We start from the raw sequence: 20,106 nt of genomic DNA, 5'->3' as shown, positions 1-20,106 counted from the left end.
ATGAATATAATGCAAATATTCCAAAACCCAAAACGCTGCTGGTCCCAAGCATTTGAGATGGGGGGTAGTCAGCCTGTATTATGAGAACCCCCATGAAACAGAAAACTAAATCCTTAACTCCCTTAACTCTCCCAGCCACAGCCAATTATGGTGAGACAGTCTCAGGGCTATCCAGATATGTGAATGGGTTTATCCATATTATTGTATTGCATTATTGCATACCTCACTGGATAATATTTCATACTGTAAATTAAAAAAAAAAGAACAAGGACCCCTTCTAAACTTTTTAAAAAGAAGAAAATACTTCAGTCCCACTGCTGTTTGGCAATTGCTGTTCTAATTATAATCAACTTCTGCACACGTACAAACTTAAAAAAAAAAAAAACCTTGAGGCCAGGTGTGGTGGCTCATGCCTGTAACTTCAGCACTTTGGGAGGCTGAGGCGGGCAGATCACTTGAGGTCAGGAGTTCGAGACCAGCCTGGCCAACATGGTGAAATCCCATCTCTACTAAAAATACGATTAGCCAGGAATGGTGGCACATGCCTGTAATCCCAGCTACTTGGGAGGCTGAGGCAGGGGAATCGCTTGAACCCAGGAGGCAGAGGTTGCAGTGAGCCGAGACTGCACGACTGCACTCCAGCCTGGGTGACAGAGTGAGACTCTGTCTCAAAAAAACTAAATAAAAAATCTTTGTGGCTCACACCTGTAATCCCAGCACTTTGGGAGGCCGAGGTGGGCAGATCACCAGATCAGGAGATCGAGACCATACTGGCTAACACGGTGAAACTCCGTCTCTACTAAAAATACAAAAACAAAATTAGCTGGGCGAGGTGGCAGGCACCTGTAGTCCCAGCTACTCAGAAGGCTGAGGCAGGAGAATGGCGTGAACCCGGGAGGAGGAGCTTGCAGTGAGCCGAGATCACGCCACTGCACTCGAGCCTGGGCAACAGAGCGACATTCCGTCTCAAAAAAAAAAAAATATTGAAAGGTAACATTCACCCTGGATGTCCAGGAAATTCCCAGAACACCTGACTTTGGAACATGAGGCATGAAAGAAACTCCCTGGGAGACTGTTCCCCATCTCCACAGGGGGACGCCTGAACCTTCAAGGTAGCATTGACAGTTTATTTCCTCAAGAAACATCATTACCATCAACCAGAAAACTAACAGCAAAAAAAGATTACCCATAGTCTGACAAATTGGGAGGTAACCATTTCTTTGGTGCCTGTATCCCCTCCAGGCACGATTATAATTACATTTTACATACACAATTAAATGAACACCAGCAACTGCTCATGAATGTCTAAATATACCCAGGTTGAGCATGACAGAAAGAATGTAAACTCTTACATTTTTTCCTGATCTTAACAGTAACATACTCCCTGCGGTCAGTTTCGGCCACATCGTCTAATGAGGCAACACAGCTTGGTACCACCTGAAGCAATTCCATTATTTTTGAATTCTGCAATTTGAAAGGGAAAAGGAACAGTAATGTTTTTATTCTTTTTTAATAGGCTATGATTTGTTTTTGATCTAAATGTCAGTATTAGTGTGGCTGGGCAGAAAAAGCTCAGAAATAATTACAAACGGAGCTTGGAGGCCATAAAGCCCAGTGGTAAAAGGAGGCCTGCGTGGAGAGCCCGGCTCTGCCCTCTCCGTGGCCTCCATGCTGGGGATCCAACCACTCCATGCAACCAGCTCAAACACAGTAAGTTGATCTACTATCATATGCTTATCATGAGGCTGCTGAGGGCCCCCCATACAGTAAGTACTCATTGAAACACATTAATTAACGGCACGGTGGCTCATGCGTGCAATCCCACTACTTTGGGAGACCAAGGTGGGAGGATCACTTGAGCCCAGGAGTTCAAGACTAGCCTGGGCAACACAGCAAGACCCTGTCTCTATTTAAGAATAGTAATAGGCCATGCGCGATGGCTCACACCCGTAATCTCAGCACTCTGAGAGGCCGAGGTGGGTGGATTGCTTGAGCCCAGGCAGTCGAGACCAGCCTGGCCAACATGGCAAAACCCTGTCTCTATTAAAAAAAAATTAGCTGGGCATGGTGGCACATGCCTATAGTCGCAGCTACTTGGGAGGCTGCGGTAAGCCAAGATTGCACCATTATACTCCAGCCTGGGCAACAGAGATCCTGTCTCAAAAAACAATAATAATAAAATTAAAAATTTTTAAAAACCAAAAAAAATCAACATAATCATTTAAGAAAGTACTAAACTGAGAGTTTAAAATATTTCAATTCTGTCACTGAAAATTAATATAAGGAGGCCAGGCACAGCGGCTCACATCTGTAATCCCAGCACTTCGGGAGGCCAGGGGAGGTGGATCAGTTGAGGTCAGGTGTTCGAGACCAGCCTGAGCAACATGGTGAAACCCGTCTCTACAAAAAACACAAAAAAAAATGTAGCCAGGCGTGGTGGCACATGCCTGTCATCCCAGCTACTCAGGAGGCCGAGGCAAGAGAATTGCTTGAACCCAGGAGGCAGAGGTTGCAGTGAGCCAAGATCATGCCACAACAGAGCAAGACTCTGTCTTAAGAAACAAAAAATTACTATAAGGAGCCTATCCACGGAGTGGATTGATTGATGGTGATATTAGCTTCTCAGTTGTGTCACTTAACAGCCAACTCGCTGTCTCTCTTGAGTGGAAAACAAAAGAAAGACTCAGCAGGAAAACAGGAATAGAAAGAGCTGCCGCCCGCCAGGGGAGAAGGACCCTTCCCCATTGCTCTCCACGCAAGCACCCACAGCACTGGAGAAGGCAGTACACCAATAATCACGATTCCTACAGGACTGAAGGACTTCTACGTTCATTTTTCTGAGACACGGTCTCTGTCACCCAGGCCGGAGTGCAGGGGCACAATCTCCGCTCACTACAGCCTTGACCTCCTGGGCTCAAGCGATCCTCCCACCTGAGCCTCCTGAGTAGCTGGGACCACAGGCACACCACTATGCTCAGCTAATTTTTTGATTTTTTTGTAGAGATGGGGTCTCCCTATGTTGCCCAGACTGGTCATGAGCTCCTGCGCTCAAGTGATCCTCCTTCCTTGGCCTCCCAAAGTGCTGGGATTACAGGCATGAGCCATTGTGCGTGGCCTCATGGAGTTTTAAATCCACCAACTAAACAAACCTCCTCCATCGTGCTGCTAAGACAACAGCTGTGTTCACACTGCGAGGATGGTGAGACCAGAACATCACGACTTGCTCCTTCCCCTGGAGTGCCTAACTCTACATAACTACCGGACCGCGGCCCTACTGCTGGCTGGGGGGAGCCCCTCCACTCAGGCCTTTGAAAACCACCTGTGAAAGAATGATTCCTGGTTCCCAGAGCGCCACCTCTGACCAGGGGACCGAGGACCAGTCATCCACCCACGCTGCAGACTTCTGGCACACCAACTATGCCCAACCCAGCGATGCCAAGGGCCAGCTGTTGCTATTTCAGATCCAGCTTAAACACAAGGGATCCAGAGGGAGCTGTGAGCAGCTCGGGATTCCCTCGGCTCTTCGACGCTCTCGGCCTACCTGTTCGGCACAGTCTACAGCCGTGCGCTGCCGCTTGTTCAGCACCTGAGCTGACGCTCCGTGGAGCAGAAGCAGCTCTACTACGAAGACGTGCTTTTCAATCACAGCCTCGTGCAGTGCTGTGTTGCCCTTATTGTTAGAAGCGTTAATGGAGGCCCCATGCTGGAAAGAGAAACCACACGATCAAAAGGAACGCTACGAAACGTCAGCATGGAATAGGGCTGTGGGCATACAGGTATTCGCTATAAAACACATTCAACTTTTCTTATGTCTGAAAGTTTTCTTAAAATTTGCGGGGGAAAGGTAGTACTGAGAAAAAAAGATTTATAGACAAAGAGTTCTGTAGCATTTATTCTAATAGCAGAGAAAACAGAAGCCACTTAAATGTACAAAGCAGAAACAAGTTTAAAAAAAAATCACCATGGTATATCCATAGTTATGTAACCATTAAAAATCAAAGTTCGAATAAACAAGTTTCTACATTAAATAACAGTAAAACGGAAAACAATACTTGGGGCCAGGCACGGCGGCTCACGCCTGTAATCCCAGCACTTTGGGAGGCCGAGGCAGGTGGATCACCTGAGGTCAGGAGTTCAAGACCAGCCTGACCAACATAGTGAAACCTCATCTCTACAAAAAAGAAACCAAAAAAACAAAAAAAAAAATTAGCCGGGCATTGTGGTGGGCACCTGTAGTCCCAGCTATTTGGGAGGTTGAAACAGAATAATTGCTTGAACCTCGGAGGCAGAGGTTGCAGTGAGCCGAGACTGCGCCACTGCACTCCAGCCTGGGTGACAGAGTGAGACTCCACCTTGGCAAAAAAGAAAAGAAAACAATACTTGGCGAGGCACCGTGGCTTACACCCATAGTCCAGCACTTTAGGATGCCAAGGCAGGAGCATCATTTGAGCTCAGGAGTTTGAGACCAGCCTGGGCAACAAAGTGAGACCCATCTCCACTAAAAACAAACAGCAAAAATTAGCCAGGTGCAGTGGTGCATACCTGTAGTCCCAGTTACCTGGGAGGTTGAGGCAGGAGGATCGCCTGGGCCTGGGAGACTGAGGCTTACAGTGAGCCGTGAGGGTGCCACTGCATTCCAGCCTGGGCCACAGAGCAAGAACTTGTCTCAAACAAAAGAAAAGAAAAGAAAAGAAAACAACACTGAAGCTATACACAATTTTTAAAAGTTCACCAAAATGAGTTTCCCTTGAGTAGCAGAGTCATGGACAAATTGGTTTTTCCCTACTTCTTTAGGAAATTTTAATCCATTCGCATAACCCTTATCAGGACGGAAAAAGAGCAGCAGGGACAGAGGCGGCCACTCAGCCCGTGCTCAGGTAACAGCACGACACATTCCCAGCCAGTGAGTTGAGACCCAAACCTTTGGCAAAAGCAGCGTTGGAGCCCATGAGACTGCATCCCGGATGCTGAGGCACCATCCGTTCCCATTGGAGAACCCCGCGTGGCAAGGCACTCGCCCCGCTCCTCTCCCCAGAGGCCTGGGGCTGACGAACGGCCCGGCCTCTCCATCCCCAGTGCACTGCAGGGGTTGCTGGGTGGAGGCACCCTGTTAACTGGTGCAGGTGTGTCGACCAGGGGGCAGGGAGGGGTCCTCACCTGTAGAAGCAGAGCAGCAACCTCGTGATGGCCACCGGAGCAGGCATAAATGAGGGGCGTGTTTCCACTGAGGTCCTTCTTATTGGGTTTTGCATTCGAATCTAACAGACACTTCACCACCTGGGCCAGAGAAGAAAAACGTGCAAACTTAATCAAAATTTCTGTCATTTCCTGCCGGAGAAAAATTACGAAAAAAAATAAAAAGAAAAAGAAAAAAAGAAAATAAGAAAACAAAATTTCTAGAGAGAAATCCTCAAATTTGATCTTCTTTTGATTTGTCTCTGAGCTTATTAAATTTTTTGTTGTTTTTGGTTTTTCTTTCTTATTTTTTTAGACAGAGTCTCGCTCTGTCGCCCAGGCTGGAGTGCAGTGGCATGATCTCAGCTCACTGCAGCCTCCACCTCCCAGGTTCAACCGATTCCCGTGCCTCAGCCTCCTGAGCAGCTGGGACTACAGGCACCTGCCGCCACACCTGGCTAATTTTCTGTATTTTCAGTAGAGATGGGGTTTCGCCATGTTGGCAGGGGCTGGCCTCGAACTCCTGACCTCAAGTGATCCACCCGCCTCGGCCTCCCAAAGTGCTGCGATTACAGGCATGAGCCACCACACCCAGCCATCTCTGAGATTATTGAGAAGACTTTAGACCCTCCAGGAGAAAAGGGACCAGGTGAAGAGGGGAGGGCTACCGTCTGCCGTGGGGCTGCTCTGTGTGGGTGAACTGCGGGGTGACGGTGGTCTCACTTCACCCGATGTGCTGGCCGACGGTGATCTCACTACACCTCTCTATCCTTTCTACCCCAGGGAGAGCTGCAATCGCCACTCCAGTTTTACAGATTAGGAAAGTGATGCCTGAAGCTCTATGCTAGGTGTTGGTGAGAGAGATGCAAAACCTGAACTATGGCTTCTGTCTTTAAAAAGTTAACAGTAGAACTGATACAGGAAAATGAAAAAATATAGACAGTTTTCCTTAAAGAAAAGCAGGGCCCGGTGCTGTGGCTCACACCTGTAATCCCAGCACTTTGGGACACCAACGTAGGAGGATTGCTTGAGTCCAGGAGTTCAACACCAGTCGGGACAACATGGTGAAACCCCATCTCCACAAAAAAATAAAAAATCATCTGGGTGTCGTGGGCGCATGCCAGCTACTTGGGAGGCTGAGATGGGAGGATTGTTTGAGCCCAGGAGGTTGAGGCTGCAGTGTCAGCCAAGACTGCAGCACTGCACTCCAGCCTGGGAGACAGCAAGACCCTGTCTCCAAAAAAAAAAAAAAAAAAAAAAGCAAAGAAAAACAGGACTTTCAAAAAGTTAATCACTCCAAAATTCTCCCTTGAGCCCCTCTATGGGGCCTTGATTATTCTTTATGAAGTGCTCAACTGTTGGGCCCAGAGCAAGCGCTGTCAGTGTATAAAGGTGGTAAGATGACCATGGGGACAGCCCTCGGTGGCCGCCACACAAGCTCAAGAGCCAGATCCTGCTGGGAGCAGAACAGAATGACAACCTCGGTACCACCCACATGGGCGTGGCAGTGGGGCAGGGACTGGCTCCACCCCCAGGGAGCACCAGGGTTCTGTGCCCTGAGGCTGAGTGGCCCTACCCTGTGTACCTCAGAATCTCCGGGCTCGGGGGAGCAGCGTCCTCTGGGGCAGCCACCAAACCCCTGCAGCATTCCCACTAAGGTGCCCAAAGCGGACACCCTGCTCCACTGCCCGCGACACAGAGCCCGAACCTGAAAGTGGCCCTGCTGGCAGGCCAGGTGGAGCGGAACAGCTTGGTCTGCATTCCTGGCACCCGCGTTGGCCCCGTGCTTCAGCAGGAGGGGGATGAGGTCCACCCGGCCGTGCAGGGCGGCGACATGCAGCGGGGAGGAGCCGTCCTGGCTGGTCACGTTGACACCAAGCCCGCTGGCAGGAACCTTCGCCAGCCTCTGGGAAGCAGAGAAGATGGAAACAGAAACATCATCAGTACTGAAGAAACTCGGCCGGAGTGATTGGCGCCATGTGCCCCCCACAGCTCCCACGCACAATGCGGGATCATGGTGGGATCCAGGATGGATTCCAATTCCTTTGGAACTACGTGGCAGGCATGCCAAAGAACAACTTCCTTTTTTTTTTTTTTTTTTTTTTTTTTTTTTTTTGAGACAGGGTCTCACTCTGGTGCCCAGGCTGGAATGCAGTGGCACCATCACAGCTCACTGCAGCCTCCACCTCCTGGGCTTAAGTGATCCTCCTGCCTCAGCCTCCCAAGTAGCTAGGTCCACAGGCACAAGCCATTGTGCCGAGTTCATTTTTTTTTTTTTTTTAGAGACGGGGTCTTGCGATGTGGTCCAGGCTGGTCTTGAACTCCCAGGCTCAAGTGGTCCTCCCACCTCAGCCTCTCAAAGTGCTGAGACTACAGGTGTATGCCACTGTGCCTGGCTAATTTCACTTTTTTTTTTCACTAGGGCTGTAGAGCCTCTAAATTCACTTTGAGGGGCATGGCCACAGCCCCGCAAAGGCGACGAGATTCACTTGCTGTTTATAACTCTGTTTAAACCACCGCTACAAGAAACAATGATTCTTGGCTTTAGGTGAGAGTAATTTTACTTTTTGATGATTAAAAATGTTACCTCTTTAAAAAAAAAAAAAAAAACCGTATGCTAAATTAAAGGCTGAATTTTACTATATGTAAATTATATCTCAAAAATCAAAAAGAAAGAAGCTAGAAAACACACACGTGCACACACACACACACATGCAAAATGAAATACCCTGCATATTTATCAGAATGGCTCAAGTTAAAAAGTCAAGGCTGGGCACGGTGGCTCACGCCGGTAATCCCAACACTTTGGGAGGCTGAGGTGGGAGGATCACCTGAGGTCAGGAGTTCTAGACCAGCCTGGCCAACATGGTAAAACCCCATCTCTATCAAAAATACAAAAATTAGCCGGGTGTGGTGGCCCCTGCCTGTAATCCCAGCTACATTACAGGTGTGCACTGAGGCTGTAGAATCGCTTGAACCCAGAAGGAGAAGGTTGCAGTGAGCCAAGATTGCACCACTGCACTGCAGGCTGGGTAACAGAGCGAGACTCCATCTCCGGGAGAAAAAAAAAAAAGTCAAAATACCAAATGTTGGCAGGAATGTGGAGCAAGTGGAATACTTACACCCTGCCGGAGGGAACAGAAACTACTTCAGCCACTCCAGAAAATTGGCAGTTTCTTATGAGGTTAAACATATCCTTACTATATAATCCAGCAATTATACTCCGGGTGTTTACCCAGCACAAAGGCCCGTACACAAATGTTCATAATGGCGTTATTTACAAACCCAGAAGCAGGAAAACTACTCAGATGTCCATCAACGGGTGAATGAAACAAGAAATTCTGGTGTGTCCACCCAATCAACTACTACCCAGCAATGAACTCCTGATCCATCATGGGTCTCAGAAATATCCTGAGTCAAAGAAGCCAGCCACAAAACGGACATGCGTTACGATTCCACTTACAAAAGATTCTAGAAAGTGTTAACTAATCCATGATTCTAGAAAGTGTTAACTAATCCATGATGATGAAAAGCAGGTCAGGGGTTGCCTGGGAGAGGCGATGGGGGCACGGGGGTTTCGGGGGGAGGACGGCAAAGTCTCACAGGAAACTCTTGCAACTGAGGGAAACGTTGTGCATCTTGAGGTGGTGATGGTTTCGCGGGTTTATATATCTGTAAAACTTGCCAAATTGTATATTTTAAATACATGTGCTTTATGTAAATATAAATTATATAATTTATAATGTATATAATTATATTTCAATAAAAGATTTAAAAACAAATTCTAAAACACCACTGGAGGCCGGGTGTGGTGGCTCACGTCTATAATCCCAGCACTTTGGGAGGGTGAGGCAGGAGGATGGCTTGGGCCCAGGAGTTTGAAACCAGCCTGGACAACACAGCCAAGACCCCGTCTCTACAAAAATAAAAAATCAGGCCGGCGAGGTAGCTTACGCCTGTAATCCCAGTACTTTTGGGAGGCCAAGGCGGGCGGATCATGAGGTCAAGAAATCGAGACCATCCCGGCCAACATGGTGAAACCCGTCTCTACTAAAACTACAAAAATTAGCTGGGCATAGTAGCATGCGCCTGTAGTCCCAGCTACTCAGGAAGCTGAGGCAGGAGAATTGCTTGAATCCAGGAGGCAGATGTTGCAGTGAGCCAAGATCGCACCACTGCACTCCAGTCTCCGTCTCAAAAATAAATAAAATAGCCCAGCATGGTGGTGCGTGCCTGTAGTCCCAACCATTCAGGAGGCTGAGGCAAAAGGATCCCTTGGGCCCAGGAGTTTGAGGCTTCAGTGAGCTATGATTGTACCACTGCACTCCAGCCTTGGTGACAGATCAAGACTGTCTCTCAAAAAAAAAAAAAAAAAAAAAAAAAAAGTTTAGGCCAGGAGCAGTGGCTCATGCCTATAATCCCAGCACTTTGGGAGGCCAAGGCAGGTGGATCACTTGAGGTCAGAAGTTTGAGACCAGCCTGGCCAACATGGCAAAACCCTGTCTCTACTAAAAATACAAAAATTAGCCAAGTGTGGTGGCGGGCGCCTGTAATCCCAGCTACTCGGGAGGCTGAGGCAGGAGAATTGCTTGAACCCAAGAGGCAGAGGTTGCAGTGAGCTGAGATCGCGCCACTGCACTCCAGCCTGGGCGACAGAGGGAGACTCCGTCTTAAAAAAAAAAAATGTAATTTTTTACTGCAGGCCTGGTGCAGAGGCTCATGCCTGTAATCCCAGCACTCCAGGAGACTGGGGCAGGAGGATCACTTGAGCCCAGGTGTCCCAGGCTGTTAGTGAGCTATGATTGTGCCACTGCACTCCAGCCTGGGTGACAGAGTGAAATCCCATCTCTAAAAATTAAAATTAAAAAAAAAAAAAAAAGAACACCACTGGGCTAGAAGATTTTCATTTAATCACAGACATGAAGCAGTACAGTGTTGTGTCTTTTTGAGAAATTACAAAAGGAGGATAAGAGGTTTTAGAAGTGCAGGGAGCCTAAGACTTCAAGTTTACAGTACTTTACTGTGTAATTAAAGTGGGAAAACAGGGATGGGCAAAATAGCAAAAACAGCAGCGGCAGAGACGCAGCAAGCTCCCCTCGCCACACACAGGCACTGAGAGTCCGGGGGCTTTGTCACTTCCCACCAGATGTCAGGGAACACCATCTGCCTTTTTTTTTTTTTGAGACAGAGTCTTGCTCTGTTGCCCAGGTGGGGGTGCAGTGGCTGGATCTCAGCTCACTGCAAGCTCCGCCTCCCGGGTTTACGCCATTCTCCTGCCTCAGCCTCCTGAGTAGCTGGGACTACAGGCGCCCACCACCTCGCCCAGCTAGTTTTTTGTATTTTTTAGTAGAGACGGGGTTTCACCGTGTTCGCCAGGATGGTCTCGATCTCCTGACCTCGTGATCCGCCGGCGTAGAGACGGGGTTTCACTGTGGTCTCGATCTCCTGACCTTGTGATCCCCCGCCTCGGCCATCGCCCCGGCCGAGACGGGGTTTCACCGTGTTCGCCCCAAACCTCGTGATGCGGGGCCCTCCCAAAGTGCAGGGATCACAGGCTTGAGCCACCGCGCCCGGCCCCATCTGCCTTTCTTATCCTGCATTTTCATAGCCGCCCACGTTGGGGAAACTGTGTTCTGGATCATGTGCATCCAGAGGCAGGGGGCCAGGTCAAAAGGCGCACACCCCCAATGTACATGTTACCTCACAGCTGAAAAACGTGTGAGGGAAAACTTCAGTCATTTTCAATATCCTCAAGAGTCGCCCATGCTGAAGTTCTTTTTAGAAATGGTAAAATTATCCTACAATATAAAGGCTAACACCGCTCTATCTATTTTGTAAAGTCAAATCCCTTTTTTTTTTTTTTTGAGATGGAGTTTCACTCTTGTTGCCCAGGTTGGAGTGCAATGGCATGATCTCGGCTCACCGCAACCTCCACCTCCTGGGTTCAAATGATTCTCCTGCCCCAGCCTCCCGAGTAGCTGGGATGACAGGCATGTGCCACCAGAGCCAGCTAATTTTGTATTTTTAATAGAGATGGGGTTTCTCCATGTTGGTCAGGCTGGTCTCAAACTCCTGACCTCAGGTGATCTACCCGCCTTGGCCTCGGCCTCCCAAAGTGCTAATATTACAGGTGTGAGCCACTGTGCCCGGCCAAATTCATTTTCTTTTTTATTTTATATTTTATATTTTTAGTTTTTTAGAGACAGGGTCTTACTCTGTTGGCCAGGCTGGTCTCAAACTCCAGGCCTCAAGTGATCCTCCAGGGTGGCCTCCCAAAGTGTTGGGGTTACAGGAGTATGACACTGAGCCCAGCCTAATTCTCTTAGTATGGGACATACACATCTATAATTAGATAGCTAACACATGAATGCATGCTATGTATGCAACACCATTTCCAACTGCTTGAAAGAATATTAAATACTGAGGTTTACACTTAACATGACACAGGCAGGATCTGTATGCTGAAAAAAAAAATCACAAAATGTTGATGAAATAAGTCAAAGAAGGCGTAAATACTTGGAGAGATATACCACGTTCATGAAGACTCAACATACGTTGAGTCAGATGATGTTATTTCTCCCCAGTTCATCTGTAGGTTTAATGTAATTCCTGTCAAAATCTGAGCAAGGTATTTTGTAGACATACAAAAGCTAATTCTAAAATTGATATGGCTCAGACCAGTCTGGGTATTGTAAGAGTGAGTAAGTAAGTAGGTAAATAAATAAATAAATAAAATTTACATGGAAAGGCATAAGCCACAGAATAGCCGAAACATTCCTGGCAAAGAAGAATAAATTAGGAAGAATCATTTAATCCAGCACTGAGGCTTACTACATAGCTACAGTCATCAAGACAGCACGGTACTGGTAGGATGGGCCCATAGATCAATGTAGCAGAACAGAGAACCCAGAAATCGATCCACACAATCTATAGCCAACCGAGGTGCACGGGCAAGTCACGGGAGGAAGGAGGGGCTTTTCAACAAATGGTGCTGGAGCAAGTGGACATTTGTAGGCAAGAAAAAAAAAGAAGAACCTCAACCTAAATCTCACAATTTGAGTAAAAATTAACACAAATTGGATCACGGACTTAACTATAAAATATAAAAGTATAACTTAAAAAAAAAAAAAAAACAGGAAAAAGTTGGAAATCTAGAGCAAGGCAAAGAATTATCAGACTTGATACCAAAAGTATAATCTATAAAAGGAAATACTGACAAACTAGATGTAGAAAAACCTTTTTCTCTGTGAAAGCCCATGTGAGATTATAGACAAGCCACACACTGAAAGGAAATGTCTGCAAACCACGTATCTGACAAATATCCACATATCTAGAATATATAAAGAACTCTCAAAATTCAACAATAAAGCCAAAAACAAACCAATGAGAAAACGGGCAAAACACATTAACAGACATTTCACTGAAGAACATATACAGATGGCAAATAAGCACATGAAAAGCTGTTCAACAGCATCAGCCATTAGAGAAATGCAAATTAAAGCCACATTGAGATAGTACTACACACCTATCTGAATGGCTGAAACAGAGAACAATGACCACGCCCAAGGCTGGGGAGGATGAAGAGAAACCACATCACTGGTGGGCATGTAAAACCATACAGCCTGCTTGGGAAAAGACTGTCAGTTCCTTATAAAAACGAACCATGGAATTACCATGCAATTACCACGTGACTCCGCAATTGCACTCTCAGGCATTTATCCTAGAAAAATGAAAACTTGTGTTCTTACCGAAACGTCTACTCGAATGTTTGTTCATGGCAGTTTTATTGATAACATTCCCCAAACCAGGAACAAAATACGTGTCCTTGGACATTCCACAGTGAGTATATGCCACCATTAAACAAATGGAATGCCATCCCGCGACGGAGAAACAGACCTGATTCTATGCAACAACGTGGAATCAAACGGAGCGAACAAAGTCAATCCCAAAAGGTCATACGTATACTGTGTGATTACATTCATGTAACGTTTTTGAAGTGACAGGATCAGAGAAACGGAGAACAGGTGAGTGGTTGCCAGGGGTTGGGGATGGTGGGGTGGGTGTGGCAGGTAGAGAGGTGGGTGTGGCTGTCAGAGGGCAGCTTGAGTGATTGGTCTTGTGGTGAGAGAAATGTGCTTGCAGGTGACGGAGACGTGTTGTGTCTTGATGGGGGTGATGGCTTCACAGGTTTTACATCTGTAAAAGTTCACCAAATTGTATAAATACATAGACTTTACTGTCTGTGAATTATACTTCAATAAAGGATTTAAAAACCAATTCTAAAACACTGGCTAGAAAAGAATGGCGGGGTGGGTTTTAATTTAATCACAGATATAAAGCAGTTTAGTGTTGTGTCTTTTGGGGACATTACAAAACAAGAATAAGAGGCTGTAAAAGAACAAGGAGGCCGGGTGCGGTGGCTCACACCTGTAATCCCAGTACTTTGGGAGGCTGAGGTGGGTGGATCACTTGAGGTCAGGAGTTTGACACCAGCCTGGCCAAGATGGCGATACCCCGTCTCTACTAAAAATACAAAAATTAGGCGGGTGTGGTGGTGGGTGCTGTAGGCCCAGCAACTCGGGAGGCTGAGGCAGGAGAATGGCTTGAACCTGGGAGGCAGAGGTTGCAATGAGCCGAGATTGCCCCATTGCACTCCAGCCTGGGCAACAGAGCAACAGAGCAAGACTCCATCTTGGGGAAAAAAAAAAAAAGAACAATGAGTATAAAAAAGTATCTTCTGTCACAGAAAATATCTTGAATGTGATGGTGGATACATAAACCTACACATGTAGCACAACTGTACAGAACTAAATACACACACACACACACACACACTGAGTAGCACAACTGTACAGAACTTAATACACACACACACACACACACACACACACACACACACACACAGAGAACAAGTAGAACTGAGGAAATCTGAACTAAGGTCCACAGATTGCATCAATGTCGATATCCTGGCTGTGATTCTGCACCATAGTTTTGCAAGGATGTTACCCCTGGGGGAAGCTGGGAGAGGGTTTGGGGATTCCTCTGCACTTGGGAGAGAGTCCCCACGAAGACTGAACTCACCCGAGTAAAAGCAGCAGCAGAACATGCGTGCAGCTTCCCTGGAGGGCTTTACGTACCTGAAAGGAGACCCTCGAGCATCTGTTCATAAGCTCCTGCCACGGGACTCAGGGGCCCAGATAGCAGCCAAAATGCTCATCACGGGGACACATCCCTGCTCACTCACCTGCTGCGCAGGAAGCGGGCAGCCGCCCTGGGCTAATGAGTCCCACCATATCTTGGGGAATACTTATTCACAGCCACGCAGTACAGTACTTATCTGGCTGAGAAACAGAGAACTTTCCTGAGGGAAAAAGGAAGAATTTGCTGGCCAGGAGCAGTGGCTCACATCTGTAATCCCAGCACCTTGGGAGGCTGAGGCAGGAGGATCGCTTGAGCCTGGGAGGTCGAGACCAGCCTGGGCAACACAGAAAGGCCGGGTCTCTACAAAAAGAAACGAATTAGCCAAGTGTAGTGGTGCAGGCCTGTGGTCCAAGCTTGTCAGGAGACTGAGGTGGGAGGATCACTTGAGCCCAGGCGATTGAGGTTGCAGTGGGCCATGACTGTACCACTGCACTCCAGCCTGGGTGACAGAACAAGACCCTGTCTCAAAAAAAAAAAAAAAAAAAAAAAAAATTGCCTACATTCCCTGACCTCCACCAATAGAAACAAAGCCGAACCTTCTGAGCTGGGGCACACTTGGGGCACTGGCACAAGGGGTGGCAGAATTCGAGGTCTGCTGCACTGACAGTGTCCTCCGCATCCTCCAGGTCCTCCTCTGTCCACTCCAACAGGTAACGCACCTGGTGATGGAGAGTAAGGGAAACAGGAACACATCCTCAGCGTCGTCGCTGCACAGTATCTTAAACACACACCGTCAACCGTTCCCAATCAGGGCTCACACTTCCTTCCCCAACCCCACAGCCATTTATAACCGGCTTCTGCTCCCTCGTGAAGCCTTCCTCAGTCCTTCCACTTCACAACTTATGTCAGAGATTCTTTTCTTCTATCATAAAAACGGGCAGGCAGACCGGTGCTGCCTCAGGGTGATGGGTTTAAAACTCTATCCTAGGGCTGGGCGCAGTGGCTTATACATGTAATCCCAGCATTCTGGGAAGCAGTGGCCGGAGAATCGCCTGAGCCCAGGAGTTCAAGGCTACAGTGAGCCATGATTACACCACAGCACTCCAGCCTGGGCAACAGAGCAAGACAGTCTCAAAAAAAATAAACCCACCCTGGTCCTAGGGCATTTAGTAAGCACCTCACTCCCTCCTCCATTAAAAGTGGAAGATACAGCCAGGCATGGTGGCTCATGCCTGTAATCACAGCACTTTGAGAGGCCTAAGCGGGCAGATCACCTGAGGTCAGGAGTTCAAGCCCAGCCTGGCCAACACGGTGAAACCCCGTCTCTGCTAAAAATACAAAAATTAGCCGGGTGTGGTGGTGCATGCCTGTAGTCCCACCTTTTCAGGAGGCTGAAGCAGGAGAATTGCTTGAACCCAGGAGGTGGAGGTTGCAGTGAGCTGAGATCATGCCACTGCACTCCTGGATGACAGAGCAAGACTCTGTCTCAAAAAAACAACAACAAAAAAGTGGAAGACACAGTCCTTTCAAGGGGCCAAAGGCAAGTGAGGGAAACCTGTCCCTCAGAATCTAAGGAAGGCTATCTCCACTGTCCACTCATTTCACTGTCAGATGTGCCTAATGATAGGACAGACGCCTTCCCTTCAAGCCACAACATTCTCTCCAGGTGCCAGCCCAGGGCCGGCAGCCCCAGCTTATCCAGACACCTGCTTATGACTCCTCGGAGCCCCAAGCCTCAGGCCCCCTCCCGCGGCCCAGGAGTCCCAGCCGACCACAGCTTCTGCAGAGCCTCACAAACACCACTGGGCTCTGCCCTCGCCTCTCTATTTCCTCCTCTCCCCAAAACACTGCCCTCTCTTAAAACCGAGCTGCCCCCCTTGCACACTGGCTAGTGGGCCTGGGCTCTGAGCCCACACTCTGTGCCCCGGACATGGTCTCAGGTCTTGGCAACGTCTCACCACACTCCTGGAATACGGACGTCTGAAAGGCAGGGCCCACGTTTGCTATGTGCCTGTATGTTCATCCGCCTCATTACTTGTCGGGAAAATATAACATTGCCATTACCAAATATGCATTAAACATACCGCCCTCTGCACAAAATCAGAGGGTCCACGTGGCCCAAAACTGAACTGGAGACAAGAAACACAGATGGGTGGCTGTTTTAAGCTAGAACAAGCTTTTTATAATAAAAAGCACTTCTAAAGCTGGGCATGGTGGCTCACACGTGTAATCCAAGCACTTTGGGAGGCTAAGGCAGGAGAATCCCTTGAGGCCCAGAGTTCAAGATCAGGCTGGGCAATATAGCGAGACCCTATCTCTACAAAAAATTTGTTTATGATTAGCCAGGCATGGCCACGCACAACTGTGTATCCAGCTATTCAAGAGGCTGGGGCAAAAGGATCGCTTGAGTCCAGGAGTTCAAGGCTGCAGTGAGCCATGATCACGCCACTGCATTCCAGCCTGGGTGACAGAAGAAGACCCTGTCTCTAAAAAATAAAAATAAAAGAAAAGGCACTTCTAAAAACTCACCATTTCTAGATCTCCATCAGCAACTGCTCTTAAAAGTTTTTCTACCTTAATAAAAGGAACAAGAATGTTAGAAAAATGATTTCAGTAATAAAATAATAATAAAAATAATATAAACATTCTGAAAACCTATTGGCTTGATTTGTAGAGTTTTAATGTCTGACTTAGTATCTTTTTTTTTTTTTTTTTTTTTTAAGATGGAGTTTCGCTCTTACTGCTCAGGCTGGAGTGCAACGGTGCCATCTTGGTTCACCACAACCTCTGCCTCCCAGGTTCAAGCGATTCTCCCGCCTCAGCCTCCCTAGTAGCTGGGATTACAGGTGCTCGCCACCATGCCCAGCTAATTTTTTTTTGTATTTTTAGTAGAGACAGGGTTTCTCCATGTTGGCCAGGCTGGTCTCGAACTCCCAACCTCAGGTGATCCGCCCATCTCGGCCTCCCAAAGTGCTGGGATTACAGGCATGAGCCACCATGCCCAGCTGATTTAGTATCTTGTAAACGTGTCCCTAAAACTGCTCAGAGAGGGTATCCTAGGAAGTTGCTGGTGTGCACAGAACCCACTGCCATTTAGGGAATATAAACTGTAACTTTATCCACGTGGAAAGGTGAGGCCATGGTCACCTTGGAGAACAAGTCCTTCCTAAGACGCCAGCCACCTCTATGATTCAGAAAAATACACTTAGCTAAGTGCAGTGGCTCAGCCTGTAATCCCAGCACTTTGGAGGCTATCCCTAGGAGTCTGAGGTTGCAGGGAGCTATGACTGTACCACTGCACTCCAGCCTGGGTGACACAGTGAGACCCTGTCTCAAAAAAAAAGAAGAAAGAAATACTGAACTCAGCTCTCAATATCTGCTAGCTGGGCACCATGAGGGTGGACACCCCTCCCAGGGACAACTTCAGGTCTCCGTTAGACTTTGGACCATGTCTCGTGGCTTTCTCTGCTGTGGTTCTGCATGGAGCTAAGCTTACTCGGTCCTCCAAGAGCATGTCACGGCTTGCGGGTAGTGGGACACTATGGTAGGGTCCATGAGGGTTCAGCACCCATGGCGGGGGCCATCAAAGGTGGTACATCCATTCAACAGTCCACTTCTCAGCTAAAGAATGAGGCAGAACTAGCCAGGTGCGGTGGCTCACGCCTGTAATCCCAGCACTTTGGGAGGCTGAGGTGGGCGGATCACCTGAGGTCAGGAGTTCGTGACCAACTTGGCCAGCATGGTGAAATCCCATCTCTACTAAAAAAAAAAAAAAAAAAAACAAAAAACAAAAATTAGCCAGGCATGGTGGCGGGTGCCTGTAATCCCTGCTACTCAGGAGACTGAGACCCGAGAATTGCTTGAACCCGGGAGGTGGAGGGTGCAGTGAGCCAAAATCACACCACCGCACTCTAGCCTGGGTGATAGAGCAAGATTAGGTCGCAAAAAAAGAAAAGAATGAGGCAAATCTATTGTGCTGACACTGAACAAACTCTAAAGTAACTTAAGTGGAAAAAAGAAAAAGAAAAACAAAGGCCATCAATGAACTTCTGCAAACTGCAAGGTGGACATGTGTGTGAATGCCTACGTGAACTTTGCAAGAACTCAGGAACAACGACATTAGGTTCTCAACAGAGGTGCCTGTAGAGCGGGGATGGAAGGCAGAGAATGCTATGCAGACACTTTCCAAAATGATCTGAAATCAGACTGGGCACGGTGGCTCATGCCTATAATCCCTGCACTTTGGGAGGCCCAGGTGGGCAGATCACTTGAGGTCAGGAGTCCAAAATCAGCCTGGCCAACGTGGTGAAACCCTCTCTCTACTAAAAATACAAAAAAATTAGCTGGACATGGTGGCAGGCACCTGTAATCCCAGCTACTTGGGAAGCTGCGGCAGGAGAATTGCTTGAACCCAGTAAGTGGAGGTCGCAGTGAGCCAAGATCGTGCCACTACACTCCAGCCTGGGCGACAGAGCAAGACTCTATCTCAAAAAAGTAAAAATAAAAATGAAAAATAAAAACAGGCCAGGCGCAGCAGCTCACACCTGTAAACCCAACACTTTGGGAGACCTGAGGTCAGGAGTTTAAGATCAGCCTGGCCAACATGGTGAAACCCCATCTCTACTAAAACTACAAAAAAATTAGCTGGGTATGGTGGCACACCCCTGTAATCCCAGCTACTTGGGAGGCTGAGGCAGGAGAATTGCTTGAACCTTGGAAGTAGAGGTGGCAGTGAGCCGAGATCGCACCACTGCACTCCAGCCTGGGAGACAGAGCGAGACTCTATCTCAAAAAAATAAAAATAAAAATAAAATGATCTTGGCCGGGCGCGGTGGCTCAAGCCTGTAATCCCAGCACTTTGGGAGGCCGAGACGGGCGGATCACGAGGTCAGGAGATCGAGACCATCCTGGCTAACCCAGTGAAACCCCGTCTCTACTAAAAAATACAAAAAACTAGCCGGGCGAGGTGGCGGGCGCCTGTAGTCCCAGCTACTCCGGAGGCTGAGGCAGGAGAATGGCGTAAACTCGGGAGGCGGAGCTTGCAGTGAGCTGAGATCCGGCCACTGCACTCCAGCCTGGGTGACAGAGCAAGACTCCATCTCAAAAAAATAAAAAAAAAAAAATAATAAAATAAAATAAAATAAAATGATCTGAAATCAGTGGACCTCTACATGACCTGACTTGTATTTTTCTTAGCCTATCCTCTCTCTAATACACAAACACTCTCTACCACACTAATTGCTGCTCAGGGACCAGCCCACGGAAGCGCACGCCTAAGTGCACAGCACTGCGAGATGCCGCTGGGCCTAGCTCGAAGGCACCAACCTCAGCCACCACAGAGCAGCAGCGGCCCCAGCACAGGCGAGCAGGCTGAGGGGGGAGCCCTCATCAGGCCATGGCTCTTCAGCTGAACGCCACTGCCTGGGGCCGCCAAGGCCTCCCCGTCCCCGTCCTCCCTCTGGAAGCCTCACCTCTCTGTAGTCCTTCTTGGTCTCCTCCTGCCTTGAGCCGGCTGACATGGAGGAGAAGCTGGAAGTGGAGGACTCTTGGCTGATGGAGTCCACGGAGCGCTGCGGGGACTGCACGGGGGCCTGTAGCCAGGGAGCCCGACGAGAGAGAAGACAGGGCACAGGGTCATGTGAGGACCAGAGAAGGAGCCCTTGGTCTCCGAGGTAACCAACTCGCTCCGCCCAGCTGACTTACCTCGGATGCCTTCTGCCTCCTCTCGAAGGACAGGTGATGGGCTTCCATTATAGATAGAATCTAGGGGGACAACGGGGATGCCAACAG

At 48.3% G+C, this 20,106-nt stretch overlaps 1 protein-coding gene and 1 non-coding gene across 4 annotated transcripts in view; both read right to left on the bottom strand.

Annotated features, from left to right (window-relative positions):
* ANKRD27 (ankyrin repeat domain 27) overlaps positions 1-20,106 on the bottom strand; it is an 80,561-nt gene that overhangs the window by 3,875 nt on the left and 56,580 nt on the right. For all 3 annotated transcript variants that reach the window (XM_050771976.1, XM_050771975.1, XM_050771977.1), the window contains 8 exons: positions 20,020-20,079; positions 19,788-19,907; positions 16,846-16,890; positions 14,913-15,035; positions 6,884-7,081; positions 5,158-5,277; positions 3,542-3,703; positions 1,353-1,464 (listed from right to left, as the gene is read on the bottom strand). In XM_050771976.1, the coding sequence (XP_050627933.1) occupies positions 1,353-1,464; positions 3,542-3,703; positions 5,158-5,277; positions 6,884-7,081; positions 14,913-15,035; positions 16,846-16,890; positions 19,788-19,907; positions 20,020-20,079 (940 nt within the window). The remainder of the gene's footprint in view (positions 1-1,352; positions 1,465-3,541; positions 3,704-5,157; positions 5,278-6,883; positions 7,082-14,912; positions 15,036-16,845; positions 16,891-19,787; positions 19,908-20,019; positions 20,080-20,106) is intronic.
* Positions 7,598-7,730, bottom strand: LOC126943663 (small nucleolar RNA SNORA68). The gene has a single exon (XR_007721803.1). It is a non-coding gene; the product is annotated as a small nucleolar RNA SNORA68 (small nucleolar RNA).

This window comes from Macaca thibetana, chromosome 19 (genome assembly GCF_024542745.1).
Source record: "Macaca thibetana thibetana isolate TM-01 chromosome 19, ASM2454274v1, whole genome shotgun sequence".
NCBI lineage: Eukaryota > Metazoa > Chordata > Mammalia > Primates > Cercopithecidae > Macaca > Macaca thibetana.
Note: the sequence above shows the minus strand (reverse complement) of the source record. Positions and strands in the feature narration are given on the sequence as shown.